General features: G+C 41.9%; 1 protein-coding gene across 1 annotated transcript in view; it reads left to right on the top strand.

Moving 5' to 3' along the window:
• LOC124613855 (epithelial discoidin domain-containing receptor 1-like) overlaps positions 1 to 24,259 on the top strand; it is a 616,622-nt gene that overhangs the window by 539,843 nt on the left and 52,520 nt on the right. Inside the window, 3 exon segments of the mRNA XM_047142580.1 lie at positions 3,702 to 3,814; positions 12,106 to 12,291; positions 16,478 to 16,570. Coding sequence (XP_046998536.1) covers positions 3,702 to 3,814; positions 12,106 to 12,291; positions 16,478 to 16,570 — 392 coding nt within the window.

The following is a 24,259-nucleotide window of genomic DNA, read 5'->3' as shown; positions in this document are numbered from 1 at the left end:
TGTGACATCTGCCTGTACTTTCTCCACACCTTATGCACACCACTTTGAGTGATATGTAACATATGTGTTGTACGCCTCTATGTGGCATGTTACAATCCTACATTGGCGTTTTCACTGTGATGTCTGCCTGTACTTTCTCCACACCTTATGCACACCACTTTGAGTGATATGTAACATATGTGTTGTACGCCTCTATGTGGCATGTTACAATCCTGCATTGGCGTTTTCACTGTGACGTCTGCCTGCACTTTCTCCACACCTTATGCACACCACTTTGAGTGATATGTAACATATGTGTTGTACGCCTCTATGTGGCATGTTACAATCCTGCATTGGCGTTTTCACTGTGACATCTGCTGTACTTTCTCCACACCTTATGCACACCACTTTGAGTGATATGTAACATATGTGTTGTACGCCTCTATGTGGCATGTTACAATCCTGCATTGGCGTTTTCACTGTGACATCTGCCTGTACTTTCTCCACACCTTATGCACACCACTTTGAGTGATATGTAACATATGTGTTGTACGCCTCTATGTGGCATGTTACAATCCTACATTGGCGTTTTCACTGTGATGTCTGCCTGTACTTTCTCCACACCTTATGCACACCACTTTGAGTGATATGTAACATATGTGTTGTACGCCTCTATGTGGCATGTTACAATCCAGCATTGGCGTTTTCACTGTGACGTCTGCCTGTACTTTCTCCACACCTTATGCACACCACTTTGAGTGATATGTAACATATGTGTTGTACGCCTCTATGTGGTATGTTACAATCCTACATTGGCGTTTTCACTGCGATGTCTGCCTGTACTTTCTCCACACCTTATGCACACCACTTTGAGTGATATGTAACATATGTGTTGTACGCCTCTATGTGGCATGTTACAATCCAGCATTGGCGTTTTCACTGTGACGTCTGCCTGCACTTTCTCCACACCTTATGCACACCACTTTGAGTGATATGTAACATATGTGTTGTACGCCTCTATGTGGCATGTTACAATCCTGCATTGGCGTTTTCACTGCGACGTCTGCCTGTACTTTCTCCACACCTTATGCACACCACTTTGAGTGATATGTAACATATGTGTTGTACGCCTCTATGTGGCATGTTACAATCCAGCATTGGCGTTTTCACTGTGATGTCTGCCTGTACTTTCTCCACACCTTATGCACACCACTTTGAGTGATATGTAACATATGTGTTGTACGCCTCTATGTGGCATGTTACAATCCAGCATTGGCGTTTTCACTGTGACGTCTGCCTGTACTTTCTCCACACCTTATGCACACCACTGTGAGTGATATGTAACATATGTGTTGTACGCCTCTATGTGGCATGTTACAATCCTGCATTGGCGTTTTCACTGTGACGTCTGCCTGTACTTTCTCCACGCCTTATGCACACCACTTTGAGTGATATGTAACATATGTGTTGTACGCCTCTATGTGGCATGTTACAATCCTGCATTGGCGTTTTCACTGCGACGTCTGCCTGTACTTTCTCCACATCTTATGCACACCACTTTGAGTGATATGTAACATATGTGTTGTAAGCCTCTATGTGGCATATTACAATCCTGCATTGGCGTTTTCACTGCGACGTCTGCCTGTACTTTCTCCACACCTTATGCACACCACTTTGAGTGATACGTAACATATGTGTTGTACGCCTCTACGTGGCATGTTGCTGCAGTGCTGAACACAAAGGAAACGAACCTGTTCTTGGTACTAGACTGCTCGTGGTGTGCTGCTGCAGCAGCGCTAACTGTTACATGACTGGGGAAACGGCCATAAAGTAAGCCAGCAAGTAAACACCGTCCAGTACATGGGCTCTAACTGGATATGCATGAAGTGCCTCGGTCAGTGAGACCTCTATCATCGTAGACTACATTTTACGATGGTTGTAACCTCCCCCTCACTTATCGACCTCAATGGCAGTAAAAATTAAACCGCGTGTACCTAATGGAAATTTGGGAAAAGCAATCGTGACCGAAGTTAATCTGTCGATTAAGAGGGTTGAAAGGGTTACATCTAAATGAAAGGAAAAATGCAAATGAACTGGTCGAAATTAATTTTCAAAAGGGGTAAAGGTAATAAGGAAAGTAAATGTGCGGTCGTTACGTAACAATTAACTGGCGCTAATTAGATATTTGAGATTTGGGGAAAATTATGGTCGCCAGTCCTATGGACAACTACTATAATAACTGAAAAAGGAAGGTTATTGCACATATAATTAGCACAAAAAGCGTGGCAACTGAAGGTTGGCACGTCTTGTGTGAAAACTGAATGTTTGTCAGAAGTAATAAATTTCGCTACACTCTGATTTAATTTAGCAAAAAAATTAATAAAACCGGAAAATTGAAAGTTAATTTAGTGACTAAAATTAATAGTGAACTTTGTTTCTGAAGCACTACGAAATTCAATAAAATAAGGTTATTCTTGTGCTACGTCGGCAATCATTCCAAAAGCTACTTGAATCTACGCAATTTAGAAATGAGAGATTTAAGTTTGATCTTGAATTAAATGATTCTGAACAATTAACAATAGTAAAATTTAGTACATACCAAGCTGAGCTGCAGTCACAGGTAAGCTAAAATATGGTAACAAAACTCGGACTCTTAATTTGTGCTTGTGTAATCTAAATATTGTAGCCAGCTATGAATACTTTAACAGAACTTTGAAATTAAAGCAGTGAATATTACTTTAATGCTGGCGTTTGAATTTCAACGACACTCGGGTTCATTCCTGAAAAGGAAGGGACGCTGCTTGGTAATGCAATTGGGACAATGAGCAACAAAGGTTCATGCTAATGGAATAGTTTGAAAATGTGAGGTCTGCCATACAGTTCTAAAACTTTACGTGCTTCCAGTCTTCCTTGTTGGTTGATTGAAGGTTTGAAGCCGTCGATCGAGGAGGTGGCGACAGTCACTCATTGTCGGCCGTCGCTGTTGCAGAAGCTGGATGCTGGCGCGCCTTCTTCTCGACACGGTCACCAGGCGAAACGGACTCCTGATGTGCGCCAGCTAATGCTTCCCGTCTGCGACACCGTGTCAGAAACTATCATAGCAAGTCGAGCGCAATTACATGCTGCGAAACCCTGGAAGAGCGGCAACTCGCGGGAGCATCACGCAACACACCTACTCCACCCACCGAGCTAGGTGGCGCAGTGGCTAGCACACTGGACTCGCATTCGGAAGGACGACGGTTCAATCCCGCGTCCGGCCATCCTGATTTAGGTTTTCCGTGATATCCCTGAATCCCTTCAGGCAAATGCCGGGATGGTTCTTTTGAAAGGGCACGGTGACATCCTTTCCCGTCCTTTCCTAATACGATGAGACCGATGACCTCGCTGTCTGGTCTCCTTCCCCAAACAATCCAATCCAACACCTGCTCCACCGCCCTACCCCAGCCAGACTCTGCTCTTCCCGGGCTCCACGCGGCAGAGTTAACACTACCAAAGATCCTAAACACTCTGGTTCTCCACACGACCTATCGATGTAATCGTTCGATAGCATAGTTTTCCCAAGGTTTACAAAACCAATTATACATCGACATAAATGCATATATATATATATATATATATATATATATATATATATATATATATATATATAGTAAAACAATTACAATATATAAAGACACAGGAATGTCATATCTTCAGGTAACAAAATAAGGATGTGTCCCCAGGTGCTGCTGTGCGAGGCTGAGGGAGCCCCCGAGTACGACAGCGTCACGTCGTCGCACAAGAAGCAGATGGTGCTGGTCAAGTCGCTGTGGAGGGGCTGTGGCGACTCCAAGAGGTAAGCGAAGCGCAGTGTTTCTGCTCACCATTGCAAATCATATACTTGGGGGACTGCTGTCCTTAAATAACAGTAGGGCCTCTTAGCAACTGGTACTTCACTGTGTCATTTCCATATCCGTCGGTGTTTTCTAGCACGGAGTGTACTTGAGGTAGGTTTATCGCAGCTTATTCGTCAAGGATATCTGCTGCAGCTAGTCTTTAAAATATCCAAATGGGAAGCCGCTTCATTGCTCTTAATCATCTCTTTCACTTCTATCTTGTAAGCAGTAATTGAGACTAAAATCATGAGAAGCTGCACATTTTTCATTTAAGGCATTTCCTGAAGAGAAATTAAAGGCACATGATATGTTGTGATACATGATACAGCTGCATTTCATCTCACTCGTCATTCTGTGAAAGAACACTGAAGCAGTTCAGTTCAAACAATCTCGTATGGGTCCTGTGTCGGTATTAAGCGGCAAACACAGAGAGTCGCCGGCCAAGTAGCGTATCTGTTTCAGCATCCACTCTACGGTTTCTGGGCTCCTACAGTAACCTAACCAAGTAGCAGCAAAAGCTCCGTGGTTCGACACGAACGAACTGTGTATGCGGTGGCTGTGTAAACTAAGTGCACTGTTGTCACGTCAACCATATTAGCGATAGACGTCTGTTCGGTAGTGGACATTTGTTTATGATGCTACAGGGTGAAATGACACTGTAAAATTACTTTGCGACAGCGGCGTGCGTTTACAGGGGCGCCTCGAGAGAAAGGATTCTTCTTGTAGACTGTTTATTGCTAAAGGGTTTTTCTTCCTTGGTTTTGTTCCGTCAGTTTCTGCATCCCAACTGTGCTTTTGCCCTCGGTGGGGGCAGATTTCGCCAGCCCTTCGGTACGTCTCTACATGCTGTCGTGACAAAAGAATGTTCACAACATGGTGTTCCAAACAGTTTCATCCCCAGTACACAAGAATACAACTCATAAATTAGTAGAGAAACGCTGGGTGATTTCTAACTTAGGCGTCGAAACCTACGCGCCAGTTTTAGTTTGTCGGTTCAAGAGACTCCGTTAATGGACTTTCTGGCGCGAATCACATGGCTCCCCAGGTTCTCCAACTCGAACGTTTCGAATTTTTTTGCGTGAGGATATGTAAAAGCTATGGTGTATTCCAGTCCTTTTGATATTGTCGACGAATTCCCGGAATACATTGTGGATGTTTGTCAATCCCTTCGGAACACGCATGGGATGTTTCTACGTGTGTGGGCGTCCATAACGAGACGTGCTGAAGCCTTCCTTCACACATATGGAGGTCATGTGGGAAACTTGTAATAATGTTTTTGTCCTCAGGGGCTTATCTGTTGTTTGAATACTCATGGTCTGTGTCGGAGGTGTTCATGTATTTTGTCGGAACATGTCGCATCGGGCATACCGTTCGGTTTCAGACAAACAGGTATGGTTATTAGGACTATTTGCTTGTACAGTTTTCCTCTTGTCGCCCCCTTTAGTTTGTCATATATGCTCTATAAGTAGGTTTAATGAAAATTACGAACTATAGAAAATTATTAATTAAAGAAATTATTGATGAAATATGTTGTACACAAGAAATTAAATGTTTCGTTGCAGTAAATAAATTACAAATTGTGTAAAACGTTTAAAAATTTAAACAAAATGTGTATTTACTATTTATATAAACAACTGTACCTCAGGTTTGGTATGTTGTGTAACAGAGAACAGACATCGTTTGCTCCTCAGTAACAGCTCATAGTGCGTACATTAGTTGTTAGAATTGAAATAAAACGGCTATAATTAAGTTATGAAGTATTTTTTTGCAAAAATTCTTTGTATTATAATTTTCTTTTTTTGCTTTTAGCAGAGGAAACACATTGATTCTGCCATGATGGCCTATTTTAGCAGTAGTTTGATATACTATAGGTAAAGAATGACAATCTCTTTACACCGCACACTCAACCTTACTTCACCTTAAATTTGCTGAAACTGCGTTTACAAACCGGTACAGTTATTGGCATTGTCATAAATTTCATCACAGCTTCCAGAACGCAATCTTCACTCTGCAGCGGAGTGTACGCTGATATGAAACTGCTGGCAGATTGAAACTGTGTGCCGGACCGAGACTCGAACTCAGGACCTTTGCCTTTCGCGGCCAAATGCTCTATCGACTGAGCTACCAAAGCACGACTCACGACCCGTCCTCACAGCTTCAGTTCTGTCAGTATCTCGTCTCCTACCCTCCAAACTTCACAGAAGCTCTCCTGCGGGATTAAAGCTGTGAGGACAGGGCGTGAGTCGTGCTTGGGTATCTCAGCTGGTAGAGGACTTGCCCGCAAAAGGTAAACGTCCGAGTTCGAGTCTCGGTCCGGCACACAGTTTTAATCTTCCAGGAAGTTTCAACAAAGCTAGTTAGACGTTTTGGATAAGAGTCTCTTAACCTATACTTACAACTCTACATCTACATACATACTCCGCAATCCACCATACGGTGCGTGGCGAAGGGTACCTCGTACCACAACTAGCTTCTTCTCTCCCTGTTCCACTCCCAAACAGAACGGGGGAAAAATGACTGCCCATGTGCCTCTGTACGAGCCCTACTCTCTATTATGTTATCTTTGTGGTCTTTCTGCGAAATGTATGTTGGCGGCAGTAGAACTGTACTGCAGCCAGCCTCAAATGCTGGTTCTGTAAATTTCCTCAGTAGCGAATCACGAAAAGAACGCCTCCTTTCCTCTAGAGACTCCCACCCGAGTTCCTGAAGCATTTCCGTAACACTCGCGTGATGATCAAACCTACCTGTAACAAATGTAGCAGCCCGCCTCTGAATTGCTTCTATGCCCTCCCTCAATCCGACCTGATAGGAATCCCAAACGCTCGAGCAGTACTCAAGAATAGGTCGTGCTAGTGTTTTATAAGCGGTCTCCTTTACAGATGAACCACATCTTCCCAAAATTCTACCAATGAACCGAAGACGACTATCCGCCTTCCCCATAACTGCCATTACATGCTTGTCCCACTTCATATCTCTCTGCAATGTTACGCCCAAATATTTAACCGACGAAACTGTGTCAAGCGCTACACTACTAATGGAGTATTCAAACATTACAGGATTCTTTTTCCTATTCATCTGCATTAATTTACATTTATCTATATTTAGAGTTAGCTGCCATTCTTTAAGCCTGACTGTACTGGTTTCTGGACCTATGTTTATTGAATTACTAGCTTCTTATTCTGTGCATGTCATATGTTGTTGTTGTTGTGGTCTTCAGTCCTGAGACTGGTTTGATGCAGCTCTCCATGCTACTCTATCCTGTGCAAGCTTCTTCATCTCCCAGTACCTACTGCAACCTACATCCTTCTGAATCTGCTTAGTGTATTCATCTCTTGGTCTCCCTCTACGATTTTTACCCTCCACGCTGCCCTCCAACACTAAATTGGTGATCCCTTGATGCCTCAGAACATGTCCTACCAACCGATCCCTTCTTCTGGTCAAGTTGTGCCACAAACTTCTCTTCTCCCCAATCCTATTCAATACCTCCTCATTAGTTATGTGATCTACCCATCTAATCTTCAGCATTCTTCTGTACCACCACATTTCGAAAGCTTCTATTCTCTTCTTGTCCAAACTATTTATCGTCCATGTTTCACTTCCATACATGGCTACACTCCATACAAATACCTTCAGAAATGACTTCCTGACATTTAAAACTATACTCGATGTTAACAAATTTCTCTTCTTCAGAAACGCTTTCCTTGCCATTTCAAGTCTACATTTTATATCCTCTCTACTTCGACCATCATCAGTTATTTTGCTCCCCAAATAGCAAAACTCCTTTACTACTTTAAGTGTCTCATTTCCTAATCTAACTCCCTCAGCATCACCCGACTTAATTCGACTACATTCCATTATCCTCGTTTTGCTTTTGTTGATGTTCATCTTATATCCTCCTTTCAAGACGCTGTCCATTGCATTCAACTGCTCTTCCAAGTCCTTTGCTGTCTCTGACAGAATTACAATGTCATCAGCAAACCTCAAAGTTTTTATTTCTTCTCCATGGATTTTAATACCTACTCCGTATTTTTCTTTTGTTTCCTTTACTGCTTGCTCAATATACAGATTGAACAACATCGGGGAGAGGCTACAACCCTGTCTTACTCCCTTCCCAACCACTGCTCCCCTTTCATGTCCCTCGACTCTTATAACTGCCATCTGGTTTCTGAACAAATTGTAAATAGCCTTTCGCTCCCTGTATTTTACCCCTGCCACCTTTAGAATTTGAAAGAGAGTATTCCAGTCAACATTGTCAAAAGCTTTCTCTAAGTCTACAAATGCTAAAAACGTGTGTTTGCCTTTCCCTAATCTTTCTTCTAAGATAAGTCGTAAGGTCAGTATTGCCTCACGTGTTCCAGTGTTTCTACGGAATCCAAACTGATCTTCCCCGAGGTTGGCTTCTACTAGTTTTTCCATTCGCCTGTAAAGAATTCGTGTTAGTATTTTGCTGCTGTGACTTATTAAACTGATAGTATGTCATATATCTTGGACAAATATACGACCGAATTTCCGCACTTTTACACCATACAATTCCAGAGAGGATATTACGTTTGTGTATGGTGTTCACCCACGTGGCTTGATGTCGCTGCAGTTCTGATTCGCAAGACCTGGTTGCTACACTGAACAGCACAAGAAAGAGACAAACAGTATTTGATACCTTTAAAGTTCTCCAAGTGAGTAAATCCGTGAGAGTAGAAGTAAGCTATGATTTCGTGATATTCATCTGGAAAATTTAACTGTCTCCCCTAAACTACGTTCCTCCTCCTATTTCTCTCTCGTCTCTTCCAACTGTCTCGTTATAACCTCTACCATCTCACACCCTTTCTGCCTTCCGTTTGCCTTCTAAATCTTCCCTCACGTCTCTTCTTCAGAAATGGTTCAAATGTCTGTAAGCACTGTGGGACTTAACGTCTGAGGTCATCTGTCCCCTAGACTTAGAACTACTTAAACCTAACTAACCTAAGGACATCACACACATCCACCCTCGACCCAGGATTCGAATCTGCGAGCATAGCAACAGCGCGGTTCCGGACAGAGTCGCCTAGAACAGCTCAGCCACAATGGCCAGCTTCACGTCTGTTCTGCCGCTCGCCTTCTGGCCACTTTCTCTGTCCGTGTCCTATCCAACTCATCCTCCCCCTCTAACTATCCATCTCCTCCTGCCCCCTTTCTCTGATCAGCTGAGCCCATCTGCGCGTATATCCCCCAGAATGCATTCTGCCACTAATCATACAACACATCAGTCATGCAGAGCTGCCTAGGTGTCAGGCATTACCAACTCTTTTCCACCCCTACCCCATTCCTATAGCAGCTAGGTGGTACTTACCCTGTTAGCACTTATTTCCAGGCAATCAATAGTGTGTGTGCACTTGCGCCAACCTTGGTTGAAATCAGCCCAGTTGTTTAGGAGGAGATTTGAAACATACATACTGAACCGTGAATTTACTTTAGAAAACTGTTCTTAAGAGTTGACTTTAGAAACCTTTTCTTAAGAATTTATTTTATTTACTATCGATTTATCAAGGACATTAACACATTTAATCACACTATGTGAGCTTGGAAGTAGTTGCCAATGGGTAACTGATGGACACAAATTAAATTTCTTTCAACAAATGGAAATTTTATTCCTAAAAGCCTTTTTTTTAACATTTAAAATTATAATCAGAAAGCACCCTCAAAGTATCAAGCTACAGTTTTGTTCAGAGGCAGAAAGAACAAATATTGACAGTACCAGCTTTCGGGCTGAGAACTTTGCCACTGCCTTTGACACGGCCGTAGTCACGACCGCTCACAACAACCTCTGAAAGACTACACTGGTGCAAATCTGCATCACACCAGATTACTTTAAACTAAAAATTTTAACAACTCACACAAGCATATAAACTATGCAACCCATAGGACGGATGGAAATGGCACAAAACACTAACATTAAAAAAAATTAACTTGGCACAGAAGGTGCAACTTTTAAAGAAAACTCTTATGATGGAAGGGCGGCAACTTATATACTAAAATGACCATTTAAATAAAAACCCATGAAATGCAGTCTTACCTAAAATATACAAACATGCTCTACATTACACGTATACCGCCCCTCAAGATGATAGGCAAGAAAAAAACACATTTCAGGAATCCGGCCGTTACACTTCAAGCAATAAATTCGTTAGCACCGAATCCGACAAACATGACAGAGGCAGCCATTAACGTACGGCAGACCAACAGACAGACAGACGGACACTAACTGCCAACAAAAGCGGACGAGAGAGAGACGAGCAAGCTAGTGACGAGAGACTGACCAAGGAAAGTAGTAGGTTCCAACAAGTAAATGAAACAACATATCACGAATCACTTAACTTTTAATAAACTGCGATGTCTGTCGAAGACCTGGCGCAGCACTCCCAGAACACTCTCCTGAACCGTCCGCTGCCAGCCGCTTCAACGGACGCAAGAAGGCGCGCCGATCTCCCGTCTCACGGCGTCGCAGCTCGCACCGGGCAGACCGATGTCGTGGGTTGACTCCTGTTGCTCTCGTGTCGGCCGCGAAGCCACTACCCCTCGCTATACGGCGCGGCCCACTGGACTCACGTGGCGACCTCACATGTGCCGACGCTCAAGACGGACCAGCCATCTTGTGTCCCAGTGCGCGACCGACCAACCGATCGATCCAACCGCCAATGACCATTGCCTGAACAAACTCGAGCAGACTGGCGGCCTAACACATAGTAGCACTCCAGACGACAGACAGACACTGACTGCCCCGCACTGACCCGGCTGACCAACTGACCAGACTCGCCGACACTGACAGACTGAGCGACTGCCGAGTTTTTTTCCCTTTATTGAATTTCAGTTCCCCCCGAAGGGGGCGGGCTGGCAGCAGCTTAGTATGCTGCTCTACAGCCTACAGAATTTTTTTGAAAATGGAAGAAGAAAAGAAACAAGAAAACAGGCGATAAAACGGTGACTTCAAGTGTAAAATGGCGGAAAATTGTGGCAAGTTAAAACAGAAAGCAAAGGGGTTGGCAATGTTAATAAAATACACAGGAATCAGACAAGTAACATAGTAGACACACAATTAAAAATCATGGCGACAGTGTGGTTTCTGTTTGCAAGAGATAAAAAGAAAAAAATCTGACCCAGCGACACTTCCCAAAAGACACACAACACGGAACAACGGAACACTCGCTGTAAAACACTCACTGTAAAACACTGCACGAAAATGTCGGCACGAAGATGACACTCCCTAGCCAAGGGCAGATGGGGGGGGGGGACCTGGAGGAGGGGAAAACAAGGAGGGAGGAGAGGAAAAAACGAAAAAGGGGTTGGGGAACCCAAGGAGTGAGAGGACTCATAAGGGGGGAGAGGGGCAGGGCAGACGTGAGAGGGAATGGGAAAAGGCCGAGGAGGGAAATGCAAAAGGACTCGCGGGAGAGAAGGGGGCAGAGAGAGGGGAGGTGAGGAGAAAAAAGGATGGAAGGAGGGGAAGAGGGAGCCCAAGAAAAGGACAGAGGAAAGGACGGGAAGTGAGGATCAGAGTTGATAGGAGGGATAAATGGAGGGAGAAAGGGCATCATCTGGGAGGGGGAGTTGACGGAAGCCAACTTGGGAAAGGAGATGGAGGGTGTAGAGATGGAGGGTAGGGGGGACGCAACAGTGAAGGCAGGGCAGAGGGCGGGGGTTGGAGAGAAGAGGAGCAACCAGCGTATGAGGGGGATCAAGGTGGCAGGAGGTGTAGAGTATGCGGATATGTTCGAGGAATAGGAGCAGATGGGGGAAAGGAATGAGGTCATAGAGGATCTGCATGGGGGACGGGAGGCGTATACGGAAGGCGATGTGGAGTGCACAATCCTCAGGGATCTGGAGGGACTTATAGAATTTGGGGGGGGGGGGGGCAGGACTGCCGAGCTCATAGCGCCCCTTAAATGCAGGTGAACAGGCAACCTTCCCCCTTTCCCACCAGAGGGAGACACGAAAGCTGCGATTGCCACAGCGGCGCCACCGCCAGATACGGAAGGCTACTCCTTCACACTACGCGCTGCGGCGCGCTCTTCGAAACAGCAAATTTTACCACGGCTCACATACGCATGCACTTGCGTCCATTTATGTGCTTGTTTGATGCCAAAATTACATGATGGTATTTTTATGGGATGTTTGGGAGAGAGTTCAGCTTTGTCAGGATTGCTGGCAGGCACTCAGGATCACTTCGGAAGGGCAGCTGTACTGACGTTGTATGTTTTGTGTGTGTGTGTTCTGGCAGACAGGAGTTCCTGCACGAGGTGGGCTGGCTGGCGAGCCTGCGGGACGACAACGTGGCGCGCGCGCTGGCCGTCTGCTCTGCCGAGGAGCCGCTCTGCTCGCTGCACGAGTACGGGGAGATGGGCGCGCTGCCCGCCTTCCTCTCCAGGCCGGAGGGCCACGAGCTGAGGTAGGGTGCAGCCATTGTGTCTGCCAGGGACTGGCGTTGTTCCTTTCCTATACCACTGCCGACTATGTAATGGGTACAGGGAGACCTAGGTACGAGAAAAATAAGCGCCCTGCCTCAAAGCTACCGAGGGTTACACACCAGAAGTCGTCGAGATGGGACCCCTTACAATTTTTCATCAATTAAGTGCACAAAGCAAAGAATTATCACCCACAGCAGACACCATGTGACATCCACTGTAGCCTTGAAACTGCCCCAATTCCGCCTGGAAGGACCCACAGCATTCTTCCAGTACATTGTATAACACCCCCCCCCCCCGCCCCCCCCGCCCCCCTTGGCGAAATTACAAGTTGACAATGTACAGTATTATGAATTTTGACCCGCGTCGGGATAAGGCATCCGAATCCGAAGTAAATAATGATTATTCCGCGGTAAACAGGAGACGTTATAACTTGATCGTTATTCAATGAGTAGTTTCATTCAATAACGAACGGTAAATGAAATAATGGAAATAATTTGGAAATAAATTTTGCCAGTGGAAATTTTGCCGACAGAAATTATTAAGTTGTAAAAGCAATTAAAAAATCGGTCGCCAGCTCAACTGATGAGCGACAGTACTGTTAAGTACGCGGATAATTGTGTCAAAATATTTACCTGTTTGTAGCGCAGCAGGTGGAACGGGAACTTTTACGTCAGTGCTGTGTCAGGCTCAGTAGTCATATAAAATAATGTCATAACAATCTAACTACACTTATTTTGCTCATAATTTGTTAGCTAAGTGCAATGCTGACAACACAAACAATTAATCTATCGAGATTTTGAGTAATGGACTGTCACTCTGTCTTTAAAATTAGGTACTTTGCACAGTTTAATCTACTGATAATGAAATATATTGCCAATAATTGATTAACTATGTTTTGAATTCATTAATTGGAGGATTGTCAGGTGCAATAAGCTTTATAGTTTCATGAAATATCCTTGAATTAACTTCGGCTGAAAATGCATTGAAATAAATCTTAATAATCAAATTTATTACTTCCGTCTATTATTAAGTTACTACGGTTGGCGTAAGCTTATTAAGTGCAACAATTAACTACGATAACCAGTCTGAAATTTACTCTTCACCGTCTATGCAAATAATTTGATAATTAACATATTTTCTCTTGATAATTCCGTGACACACTCGGTTCAATAAGGTAAGGATTGGAAGGAACCTACTTGGTGTTATCGTCGGGTGGAATGTAACTGCAACACTTCGATTATAAAGTGCTTGTTATTAACTGTTCAACTTCAGAGAAAAGCACAGTCATTGGCAAGCCTTCTACAATTTTATGCTACGAAAATTACGTGGATCTTACTTCCCTCGTTGTGGGTGGACCGACAGAAGTCCACGGCAGCGACACAATGTGGCAGCAGGCTTTTACTGTTGTGACTTGGGCCCACAGTGCGCTTCACATTTAAGTCCTCGTTTCTTCAGCACTATGCCCATTAATCCATAACAACTTGCCCGGCCATGCTTCCAGATATGCCGACCATTACTTAGATCCACACACTAGCCGTTAGATGTAACACAGCTAGGACTAGCAGAACTCAACTGTACGTCTTACTCCGAGCACGGCGTCACTGCTACTACTGCCCGCTGGTGCACTCCCGCGCCCAGCGGCACGACAAAACAATCTCTCTGACTTCAACGTTAACTAAATATGCCATGACTTGCCAGTGTTAAATATTACATAATTTCAACATAGTATTTACAATACATATTTACACTAGACAATACATCGTATACAAACAATTTCATGTGTTAAGTAAGCGAAAAAATTCATAGCAAGGACTGCGTTGTAGCGTCACAATCGTAGCCACCTGGTGCCACCCATTCATTACTTGACCGGCAGAGCTACCAAGCTGCGGGAATCGTGATAGCTATAATCCACTCGGTTTTTAAATACTGTTAGACATTTCCTGTTGATTTCAGGTCGGTTGATTTCGCAGGCTGTTACAGAATTGATAGCCTGCCTGAGTGTTCGTCACACTGGGGATGTATGTATGATGCCCTGAGAAAACGGCTACTATCAACGTGAGAGAAAGCAGTGTCCACATCTCACTCATGAAGAAGAAACAGGAACATCTGGTCGCCTGTTCATCGAAAACACTGAAATAAACTTCCGGCTTCATATCCATGTTGACCAGAATGAATAGTTTCTTGTCTTCATACGATAAACGCCCATAAAACTACCCATGTGAGCCTCCAGGTTGAACTGAACTGCACCCTCCTCACACTGTGGTCTGAACGCCTCGCTAGGCTGTCGGTGCACTCAAAGTCTTGCATCTCTTCAAAAAAGGCAATTTGCGGCACACAAACACGTGTGCAGCTGTTTTCCAGATTGTGTGTTGTTTGATCCCTTCATGCATCTAGCTTCACTTGCCGCTGCAAGCAATACCATTTAACGAGATAGCACTCCAACTTCAGGCCATAAGTGGCCCATCGGGACCATCCGACCGCCGTGTCATCCTCAGGTGAGGATGCGGATAGGAGGGGCGTGTGGTCAGCACACTGCTCTCTCAGTCGTTATGGTGGTTTTCTTTGACCGGAGCCGCTATTATTCGTTCGAGTAGCTCCTCGGTTGGCATCACGACGCTGAGGGCACCACGAAAAATGGCAACAGCGCATGCCGGCCCGGATGGTCACCCATCCAAGTGCCGGCCACGCCAGACAGCGCTTAACTTCGGTGATCTAACGGGAACCGGTGTATCCATTGCGACAAGGCCGTTGCATTTAACGAGATACCCGACTCCATATATACATAGCATGCAGTTCCCTCCGCAGTGACCGCTCAGAAACTGGTGAGATTTGATATCGATTGTTTTTGATAAGGCGGGACACTCGCCTGCTGTCCCTCTCGGTTATAATATTTTTTACCACCACTGTACTGACGCCGTGGCACAACGCTGCGAGTAATACACCATTCCTTGTAAATATGATGGATAGTCTGCGTTGATACACAAACGTATTGAGCAATTTATTTCACTGTGTGGTCGTCTTTACGTCCAAACACGGTATCTCCCTTCTATCACTCTGTCGAGTTGAGCCATCTTGCAGGACTTGCTCCGTACAAGCGAACAGCGCACGCACGTCATTTCGCTGCCATGTCTTATGTCAACAATGGAGTGTCACGTGAAGGCTTGGTAACAGTTTCACACCACATACAGTGCTTGAAAGTGCCTAGCGAACTTTTAGATGGGGTGACTAATATTTTGTCAGATATTGCACTTTACTGAGTGTACTCAACGCAGTACAATGCAAACTAAAAAATTGTGCGTTTAAGTAGGATACATGTGCTTGTTACCCAGTACCTTGTAAGAAGTAGAAATGATTCATCTCAGGTTCTTTAGGACAGATCTGTCATTTATGATCACGTGTTGATTGTTTTATACTGAGAAAGCAATGAAAATAACGCTGCATCCAAGTTTTGGGAACGAGTGTCACGGTGAGTTTTGAAGCTAAGTAATTTCTGCCTGGGGCGGGTTATTCCGTAACAATTCTCTGCAACCTGACGAAAGACGGGTTGTTTTCTTTATGTTGACTGAAGACAGAAACTTTATCGTGTACATAGCGTCTTTCTGACAAATTTAAGCCTTTAAAACGCCATGAAAAAAAAGAGAGCAAAGAAGATTTCAGTTTAACGCCCATTCGAGGGCGCGGACATTGAAGACAACCGTTTATACCTGTTCCAGATTAAGTTATGACAGGGATTTATATGTGACACAATAATATTACTCCCTATGAAGCCAAAATTACAGTGCACAGTTGTATATATTCATACTATGAGATATTAACATAGACACTGAAATGAGTCTACGAGTAGTATGTCAGCTCGCACCTCTCTTACGGTTTGAGACAAATATCGGTGAGAAAAATAATACACAATTCTGCTACAGGTGTTAAAGTGTTACTGTGTCACGGGAGCAGATCAGTAATATCTCCAAATCAATGTTTTTGTTCGTCTTTCAGAATTTTCTCTATCTTTCTATAGTAGATTAACGAAATCAGCATACTTCTCTACTTAAAAATACACATACGTAATACTTGTTCCTCTCAGCAAGTAGTAATTTGTGTTCTTAGTAAGTTGGTGAGTAGAAAACATTTCAAAATTTTTGCTAGTGAATTAGTTATTCCTTCAGTTTATGAATATTATTTCCATTCCAGTTACGGATGTCTCATATATATGGCGTCGCAGATTGCATCGGGAATGAAATACCTCGAATCTATGGAACTGATACACCGCGACTTAGCAGCAAGGTAGGTACTCCGTTATTCAACTAACATACTGTATAATACAGATAGTACACAAAAGTAGCATATGTTTCACTGTAAAACTATATTGTACCATCATTACACTTCTTCAAGATGAAACATTTGAACTGGTATTTACCTCGTTTTCGGTGGATTTGGGTGTATATCGAGTAAGAACGTTTCCTCCTGTTTAGTTTTTTGGATCCTGACCGTAAGTATGAAATAAAAGTATTTTTCTCCTGCTTCTCAAAAAAATTCGCAACGTGTCCATCAGTAAACATATCTATTCTATCAGATTAGACGCTTCCAAACAGCAATCTACATGTAACGTCCGATTCAAATGGTATCTCAAAAAAATTTTCTGGACTCTGAAAAAAAGCGAAACTGAATCGTTACAGCAACGTCGAGAAAACCCTAGAATGGAATACAGGAACGTCGTGGAAACGCTCATGTATTCAGCTCCTCTGTTTTGGAGAATCACAAGAAATCTTAATCAATACGGCCGGGTGCAGATTTGGATCTCGCCCCTTTCGAATACGAGCCCAGTATATTGATCACTGAAGCACTTCATGCAGTCTTGTACGTAAGCCGTAAGCGCTTGCAAATGAAAGATTGTCTTTGGTGATGATATTCACTAACACTGATTGAGCCCATAGTTCGTGAGTGGTGTTGCACTTCTGGTGCCAAGGTATATTTCCTATATAATATTCCTAGATTTTCCCACTCCTGCTGGGAGGTTCCCCATTAATTGTTGTACTTATAAAATGACTATTTTATTTAATAATAATAATATGAATATTTATATATGTGTTTGGAGAGTGAGAGAGATTGATTTATGATCAGTTAGTGACGTATTACAATTTGGAGGAAGTTATTGTTCTTTAAGGTTTAAAATACAACTCTGTTAGTTACTTGGCCGTATTGCGGATAGCTTTGAGCCCAAATTTTCGTAGCTTTTCATACCTAAGGGACCACTGTTGTAAGTAAGTAAGATCAAACAGCAATCTGCTTTTCGTGAGAAAAGGTGATTGCTTGGCACACAAATTTCCTTCGAACTACACGTCCTGCTACATCAAAATTGGTCAGTGGAGTTCAGTACCATACTATTGTACAAGAACATAATCCAATTACTGTAATTAAGAAATTAGAGGTTGTTAGTTATTGAATGAAAACTACAGAGAATGCATCCTTTCCTGTATTTTAATGAACTTTGTACAGTTACAACTCTGTCGATTGATAGACGGCAATGCCAATGAAGTTCACCTCCTTTCCCAAAAACAAGATATTTTTGTTCTTCACTTCCAAAAAATTTTTACACATAAATGTTTGGCAACTCTTACACATACTTCACTCAGTTTTATTACTAGAATATCAATTTTCATTAAATGTAACAATACGTTCTGAGCGACAGCCCAGCAACACGCCCTCTTCCCACAAGATATTGATTAGCAGTCCTTTTTTTAATAAAATCAATCGTCTTTTTTTTTTTAGAGTCCATACTCAAAGATTCTCTAATACTACCGTTGCGGGGATTGCGCGCTAAAAAGTTTCTTGCTGACCAGCTGCGCTTCACTTCAAGTACTTTTTGAATCACATTTACATTTTCGGTATTTACATACATTACTGAGCTTCTCAGAATAAAATCAGGTACAAATTAGTTAAAGAAAAAAAACAGTGAGGCACACATAACATTAGATACTGATCTCCAATTAACGGTATTACGGCCCTAAAGAAGCAGGCAACTAACTGGCCAGCCACCTATAATGATGACTTCTTTGAGTCACTCACGGCGCTGTGTGTTAAGAGTAGTAATTCCAATGGCTCCTGTTGAGCCAATACATTTCAGAAGTCCTCTACTACATCTCCGACGGTATTGAGCACTAGTCTACGTACATATCTACATGGCCTGACAGTACTTTCGGTAAGCAGCTGTAGGGTTCGTACTGCTGCCTTCAACATATGAATATTATGCATCAGTTAGTTAGTCTGCAGCTCGTGGCCTGGAGACAGGAGACAGGCGTTTCTGCCCCTCGATCACGGGGTCACAGGTTCGATTTCTGGCCAGGTCTGGGATTATCTCCGCCTGGGGACTGAGTGTTTGTGTTGTCCTCATCATCTCAGCCTCATCTCGTCTCATTCGGCCAGTAGCGAGAATGGAAGTTGAAAGACTGGTACTTGTACCGGTGCTCATGACCACGATGTTGCGTGCCCCACAAACCAACATCATCATTATCAATTAGTTTCTTAGTTACATGTTATATACATAATTTGAACGAGCCATTTATTGAAAGATGTCAAACGAGTGAGTTAACATGTTACATATACATGATTCGTGTTAACATTAATGAACACATTAGTTTTTAGTTGTGTCAAGCAGTTAAACATAATAACAATTACTTTTACTTTTTCTTTCACAGGCTACTAACTTTAAACAGAAATTGGCCTATAATGCAGAACGAGTTGTCCGGGAGAAATTATTTTAGTTTAAATTTAAAACCCTCTTTGCTTGCAGTCACACATTTTATATTATACAACAAATGGTCAAATCTTTCTCTTGTTGGGCATTGAACTCCTTTTTGAGGCACTGGTAGGATTAATAGTGGGTTACTAAAGATCATTCTTTCCTCTTGTACTGTATTACTCTAAAATTTTGATGAATCATTTATACTGAACTTCATTAGTGACTGAATGTATTATATGCGGAACTCATTGAACAGATATCTATATGAACACCATAGACGAGCTCCACATGTTATTCTTAATGCTTGCTTTTGTGCAATCAGCATCTTGTTTCTAAGTGGTGACCTACACCATAAAAGTAATACATAAGATATTGCTGAGATTAACTATGAAAATATGTCAGGAGGCTGATTCGTGTGTTGGCAACAATATGTGTTTGTGGTCTTCAGTCCAGAGACTGGTTTGGTGCAGCTCTCCATGCTGCTGTATCCTGTGCAAGCTTCTTCATCTCCCAGTTACTGCAACCTACATCCTTCTGAATCTGCTTAGTGTATTCATCTCTTGGTCCCCCTCTACGATTTTTACCCTCCACGCTGCCTTCCAGTACTAAATTGGTGATCCCTTGATGCCTCAGAACATGTCCTACCAACCGATCCCTTCTTCTAGTCAAGTTCTGCCACAAATTTCTCTTCTCCCCAATTCCATTCAATACCTCCTCATTAGTTATGTGATCTACCCATCTAATCTTCATCATTCTTCTGTAGCACCACACTTCGAAAGCTTCTATTCTCTTTTTGTCTAAACTATTTATCGTCCATGTTTCACTTCCATACATGGCTACACTCCATACAAATACTTTCTGAAAAGACTTCCTGACACTTAAATCTTTACTCGATGTTAACAAATTTTTCTTCTTCAGAAACGCTTTCGTTGCCATTGCCAGTCTACATTTTATATCCTCTCTACTTCGATCATCATCAGTTATTTTGCTCCCCAAATAGCAAAACTCATTTACTACTTTAAGGGTCTCATTTCCTAATCTCTCAGCATCACCCGATTTAATTCGACTACATTCCATTATCCTCGTTTTGCTTTTGTTGATGTTCATCTTATATCCTCCTTTCAAGACAATATCCATTCCGTTCAGCTGCTCTTCCAGCTCCTTTGCTGTGTCTGACAGAATTACAATGTCATCGACGAACCTCAAAGTTTTTATTTCTTCTCCATGGATTTTAATTCCTACTCCGAATTTTTCTTTTGTTTCCTTTACTGCTTGCTCAGTAGACAGATTGAATAACATCGGGAATGGGCAGCAGCCCTGTCTCACTCCCTTCCCAACCACTGCTTCCCTTTCATGTCCCTCGACTCTTATAACTGATGGTTTGGTAATTTTCACATCTGTCAACACCTGCTTTCTTTGGGATTGGAATTATATTCTTCTTGAAGTCTGAGGATATTTCACCTGTCTCACACATCATGCTCACTAGGTGGTAGAGCTTTGTTAGGCCTGGCTCTCCCAAGGCTGTCAGTAGTTCTAATAGAATGTTGTCTGTTCCTGGGACCTTGTTTTGACTTAGGTCTTTCAGTGCTCTGTCAAATTCTTCACGCAGTATCATACCTCCTATTTCATCTTCATCTACATTCTCTTCCATTTCTATAATATTGTCCTCAAGAACATCGCCCTTGCATAGACCCTCTATATACTCATTCCATCTTTCTGCTTTCCCTTCTTTGCTTAGAACTGTGTTTCCATCTGAGCTCTTGATATTCGTGCAAGTGGTTCTCTTTTCTCCAAAGGTCTCTTTAATTTTCATGTAGGCAGCATCTATCTTACCCTCTTGTGATATACGCCTCTACATCCTTACATTTGTCCTCTAGCCATCCCTGTGTAGCCATTTTGCACTTCCTGTCGATCTCATTTTTGACACATTTGTATTCCTTTTTGCCTGCTTCATTTAAGGCATTTTTATATTTTCTCCTTTCATCAGTTAAATTCAATATCTCTTCTGTTACCCAAGAACTTCTATTAACTCTCGTCTTTTTACTTACTTGATACTCTGCTAGCTTCACTATTTCATCTCTCAGAGCTACCCATTCTTCTTCTACCGTATTTCTTTCCCCCATTCTTGTCAATTGTTCCCTAATGCTCTCCCTGAAGCTGTGTGGAACTTCTGGCTTAGTCAGATTATCCAGGTCCCATCTCCTTAAATTCCCGCCTTTTAGCATTTTCTTCAGTTTTTATCTACAGTTCATAACCAATAGAGTGTGGTCAGAGTCTACATCTGCCCCTGGAAATGTCTTACAATTTAAAATGTGGTTCCTGAATGTCTGTCTTACCCTTATATAATCTATGTGATACCTTCCAGTATCTCCAGGCTTCTTCCATGTATACAACCTTCGTTTATGATTCTTGAACCAAGTGTTAGCTATGATTAAGTTATGCTCTGTGTAAAATTCTACCATGCGGCTTCCTCTTTCATTCCTTAACCCAATTCCATATTCACCTACTACTTTTCCTTCTCTTCCTTTTCCTTCTACCGAATTCCAGTCTCCCATGACTATTAAATTTTCGTCTCCCTTCACTATCTGAATAATTTCTTTTATCTTATCATACATTTCATCAACTCACTCTTACAAAAAGAGCGAAAGAAGCTGAAGTTAATTGCTTGAGAAGCTCAGTAATATGCTTTTTCCAGTTCAGGTTTTCATCAATATGTGTACCCCAAAATTTGGAGCGTTCTAACCTATTTACTGACTACTGCTCATATGCTACATCAGTTTTTGATGTTATGTGGGAGACCATTCGTATATAAGAAGGAAGAGGATTGGACCAAACATATAACCCTGTGGGATTCCCTTTGCGATTTCTCCCCAGTCACTAACATTTTCTATCTTTCTATTTTACTATTCAGCACAACTCTTTGCGATTTGTTTGTTATGTATGACTCAAACCAGATGTTTGGAAAGCAATCAGTTGAATAAAACTTAAGTTTTTATAGGAGTGTAAGATAATTAATGCAATCAAACACCTTGAAAAGATCGGAAAAAATACCAACTGGCGATAGTTTATTATTTTGGCCTTGTGGTATTTGATTAGTGAGTGTATAAATAGCATTCTCAATCGAGCGAATCTTCTGAAATCCAAACTATGATACGCTAAGTAATTTTTTTCTGCTTAAATGTGAGACTACTTTTGAGTACATTACATTCCAGAATGTTTTGGAAGCAGATGTCAATAAGGATCAGTCGACAATTATTTGAGTCTTTCTTTCATTTTTCTTACAAGGAGATTTAACAGTTGAATGTTTTAACCTGTTTGTAAAGATTCCTTTGTCAGTGGTACATTACATGTTTAACATATGAATTTACTTACGAAGATAGAACAACTTTTCAGAATTCTGGTGAAATTAGATCAAGACTATATGAGTTTTTGCCGTTTAGAATTCTTATAATTACATTAAGTAAAGAGTGTTGGTGCTACTTCTAGTTGCTAAAACGTTTTTTGGAATGACGTTTTAACATGTTCTGTTACTCCTTTAACTAAGACATTTAATCCTACTGCTATATTTAGGAAATGATTGTTAGAAGTACTCACAGCTGATGAGTTATCAGTCACAACATTGTCATTTAATTTAATTGTTATGGTACCTGGTATAGTGACTGGTTGCCCTGTCTGCTGTTTGAAAATATTCCCTATAGTTTGAATATTATTATCTGCATTATTAATTCATGTAAAGACATGTATACTTCTTGACATTTTAATGACTTTCCTTAGAATACTGCAGTTTCTTCAGCGTACAAGTTGTGTAAGATCTTCACTTATTCTGTCCTTCACATAAATTGTACTCTATGCCTTACTTGATTTTTTAATGGATTTTCTGGACAACATTTTCAGAAAGCTACTTTCAAACATTGACACGAATTTACTGTAGAATTAATTTCTGTATGTATCTTACATAGTAACACCTCTTTAATTTGCTCTTAAAACACTGTATCTTAATCTCATTAACAGGGCTCATTGCTTTGTATGAACCTACCTCAGGGCACTAAGATGCTATATTGTTTATTCCCATTAATTATGCATCATTATCAGTTGGTCTATTGACAAATGGGTACTCATTAATTGTTTCAGCCTGAGAACTGCTCAGGAAAATGGTGTCACTCTGCATCCTACTGTCTTACTACAAACGAGTTGGAAAATTGACTACTGAAATTAGGCTCACTCATCCTAATAATAATTCAAGTTCGTTTTTACTGTCTGTATCTCTTAAGAAATCTGCATTGAAATCTCCACAAAGTACTAAATGTTTCTTCCTGTTGGACAGATAGCTGAATAATGCATCTCAATTTGTCATGAACTGCTTAAAATTTCTTCGAGGAATCTCTAGACTGTTACAATTTCCTTATAAACATTCTGCAGTAACAATTCGCAAGATCAGTTCCTTGTATGTGACAGGCACCAGCAGTTTCTGCAAAATTATAAAATTAATCTATTTCATCTTCATTCCATTCAGCTGCACGTTGGGTAGAATTCGTGTGCTCCAAGGCTCACAGAAGTTGTTCCAAAAACAGGAGTAAGTACTTACGAATCCAGTACCATGCCCACCGAACACTTAGTAGGACACTTTTCCCTAGCAGATCGAGAGTTTAAATTACAGTACCTCCATATGTGCTGTGTTGGGATATCCGGACATTCAGTATTATATGTAATACTTTCACTCCCTCACAATACGACTTTGAGAGTCACCTACAGTCCGTTTTACATTAATTGGCACCCAAAGTTGCGACGTTATCCCAACAACTACAGTCTGCAGGCATCCGACACAGACCTTGCCTTTGATGGCGACGAAAAATTTCTGCGAGAATCAGTTATAAAATCCTCAAGTAGCATGTGTTATATGTTTAGTGTATTTAAGAACGTAAAAAAATATGTATACTTAATTTTAATAGGAACCCTACTTACGTTCCTTTTTCGAATGAGTGATCTTTTCTCGTTTGTGAAAGAGTTTCAGACTTACAGTAACATGTCTGTAAAACTACTGAATTCACTGACTTTTCCTTTTCAGTGGTTACCAAAATGTCTCACTAGGCAAGACCTCTTTCCAAAGTTGGCTATCATATTACGTTTGGTGTGTAGGAGATTTGGAAGACAGGATTTTTAGTACTTTGTCAGTGTTCAACTCACATCATGTACGAAGTTCAAATTCTCTATCTCTGACAAAAGTCATGTAAAAA

Source organism: Schistocerca americana, chromosome 4 (assembly GCF_021461395.2).
Source record: "Schistocerca americana isolate TAMUIC-IGC-003095 chromosome 4, iqSchAmer2.1, whole genome shotgun sequence".
In the NCBI taxonomy this organism is placed as follows: domain Eukaryota; kingdom Metazoa; phylum Arthropoda; class Insecta; order Orthoptera; family Acrididae; genus Schistocerca; species Schistocerca americana.
Note: the sequence above shows the minus strand (reverse complement) of the source record. Positions and strands in the feature narration are given on the sequence as shown.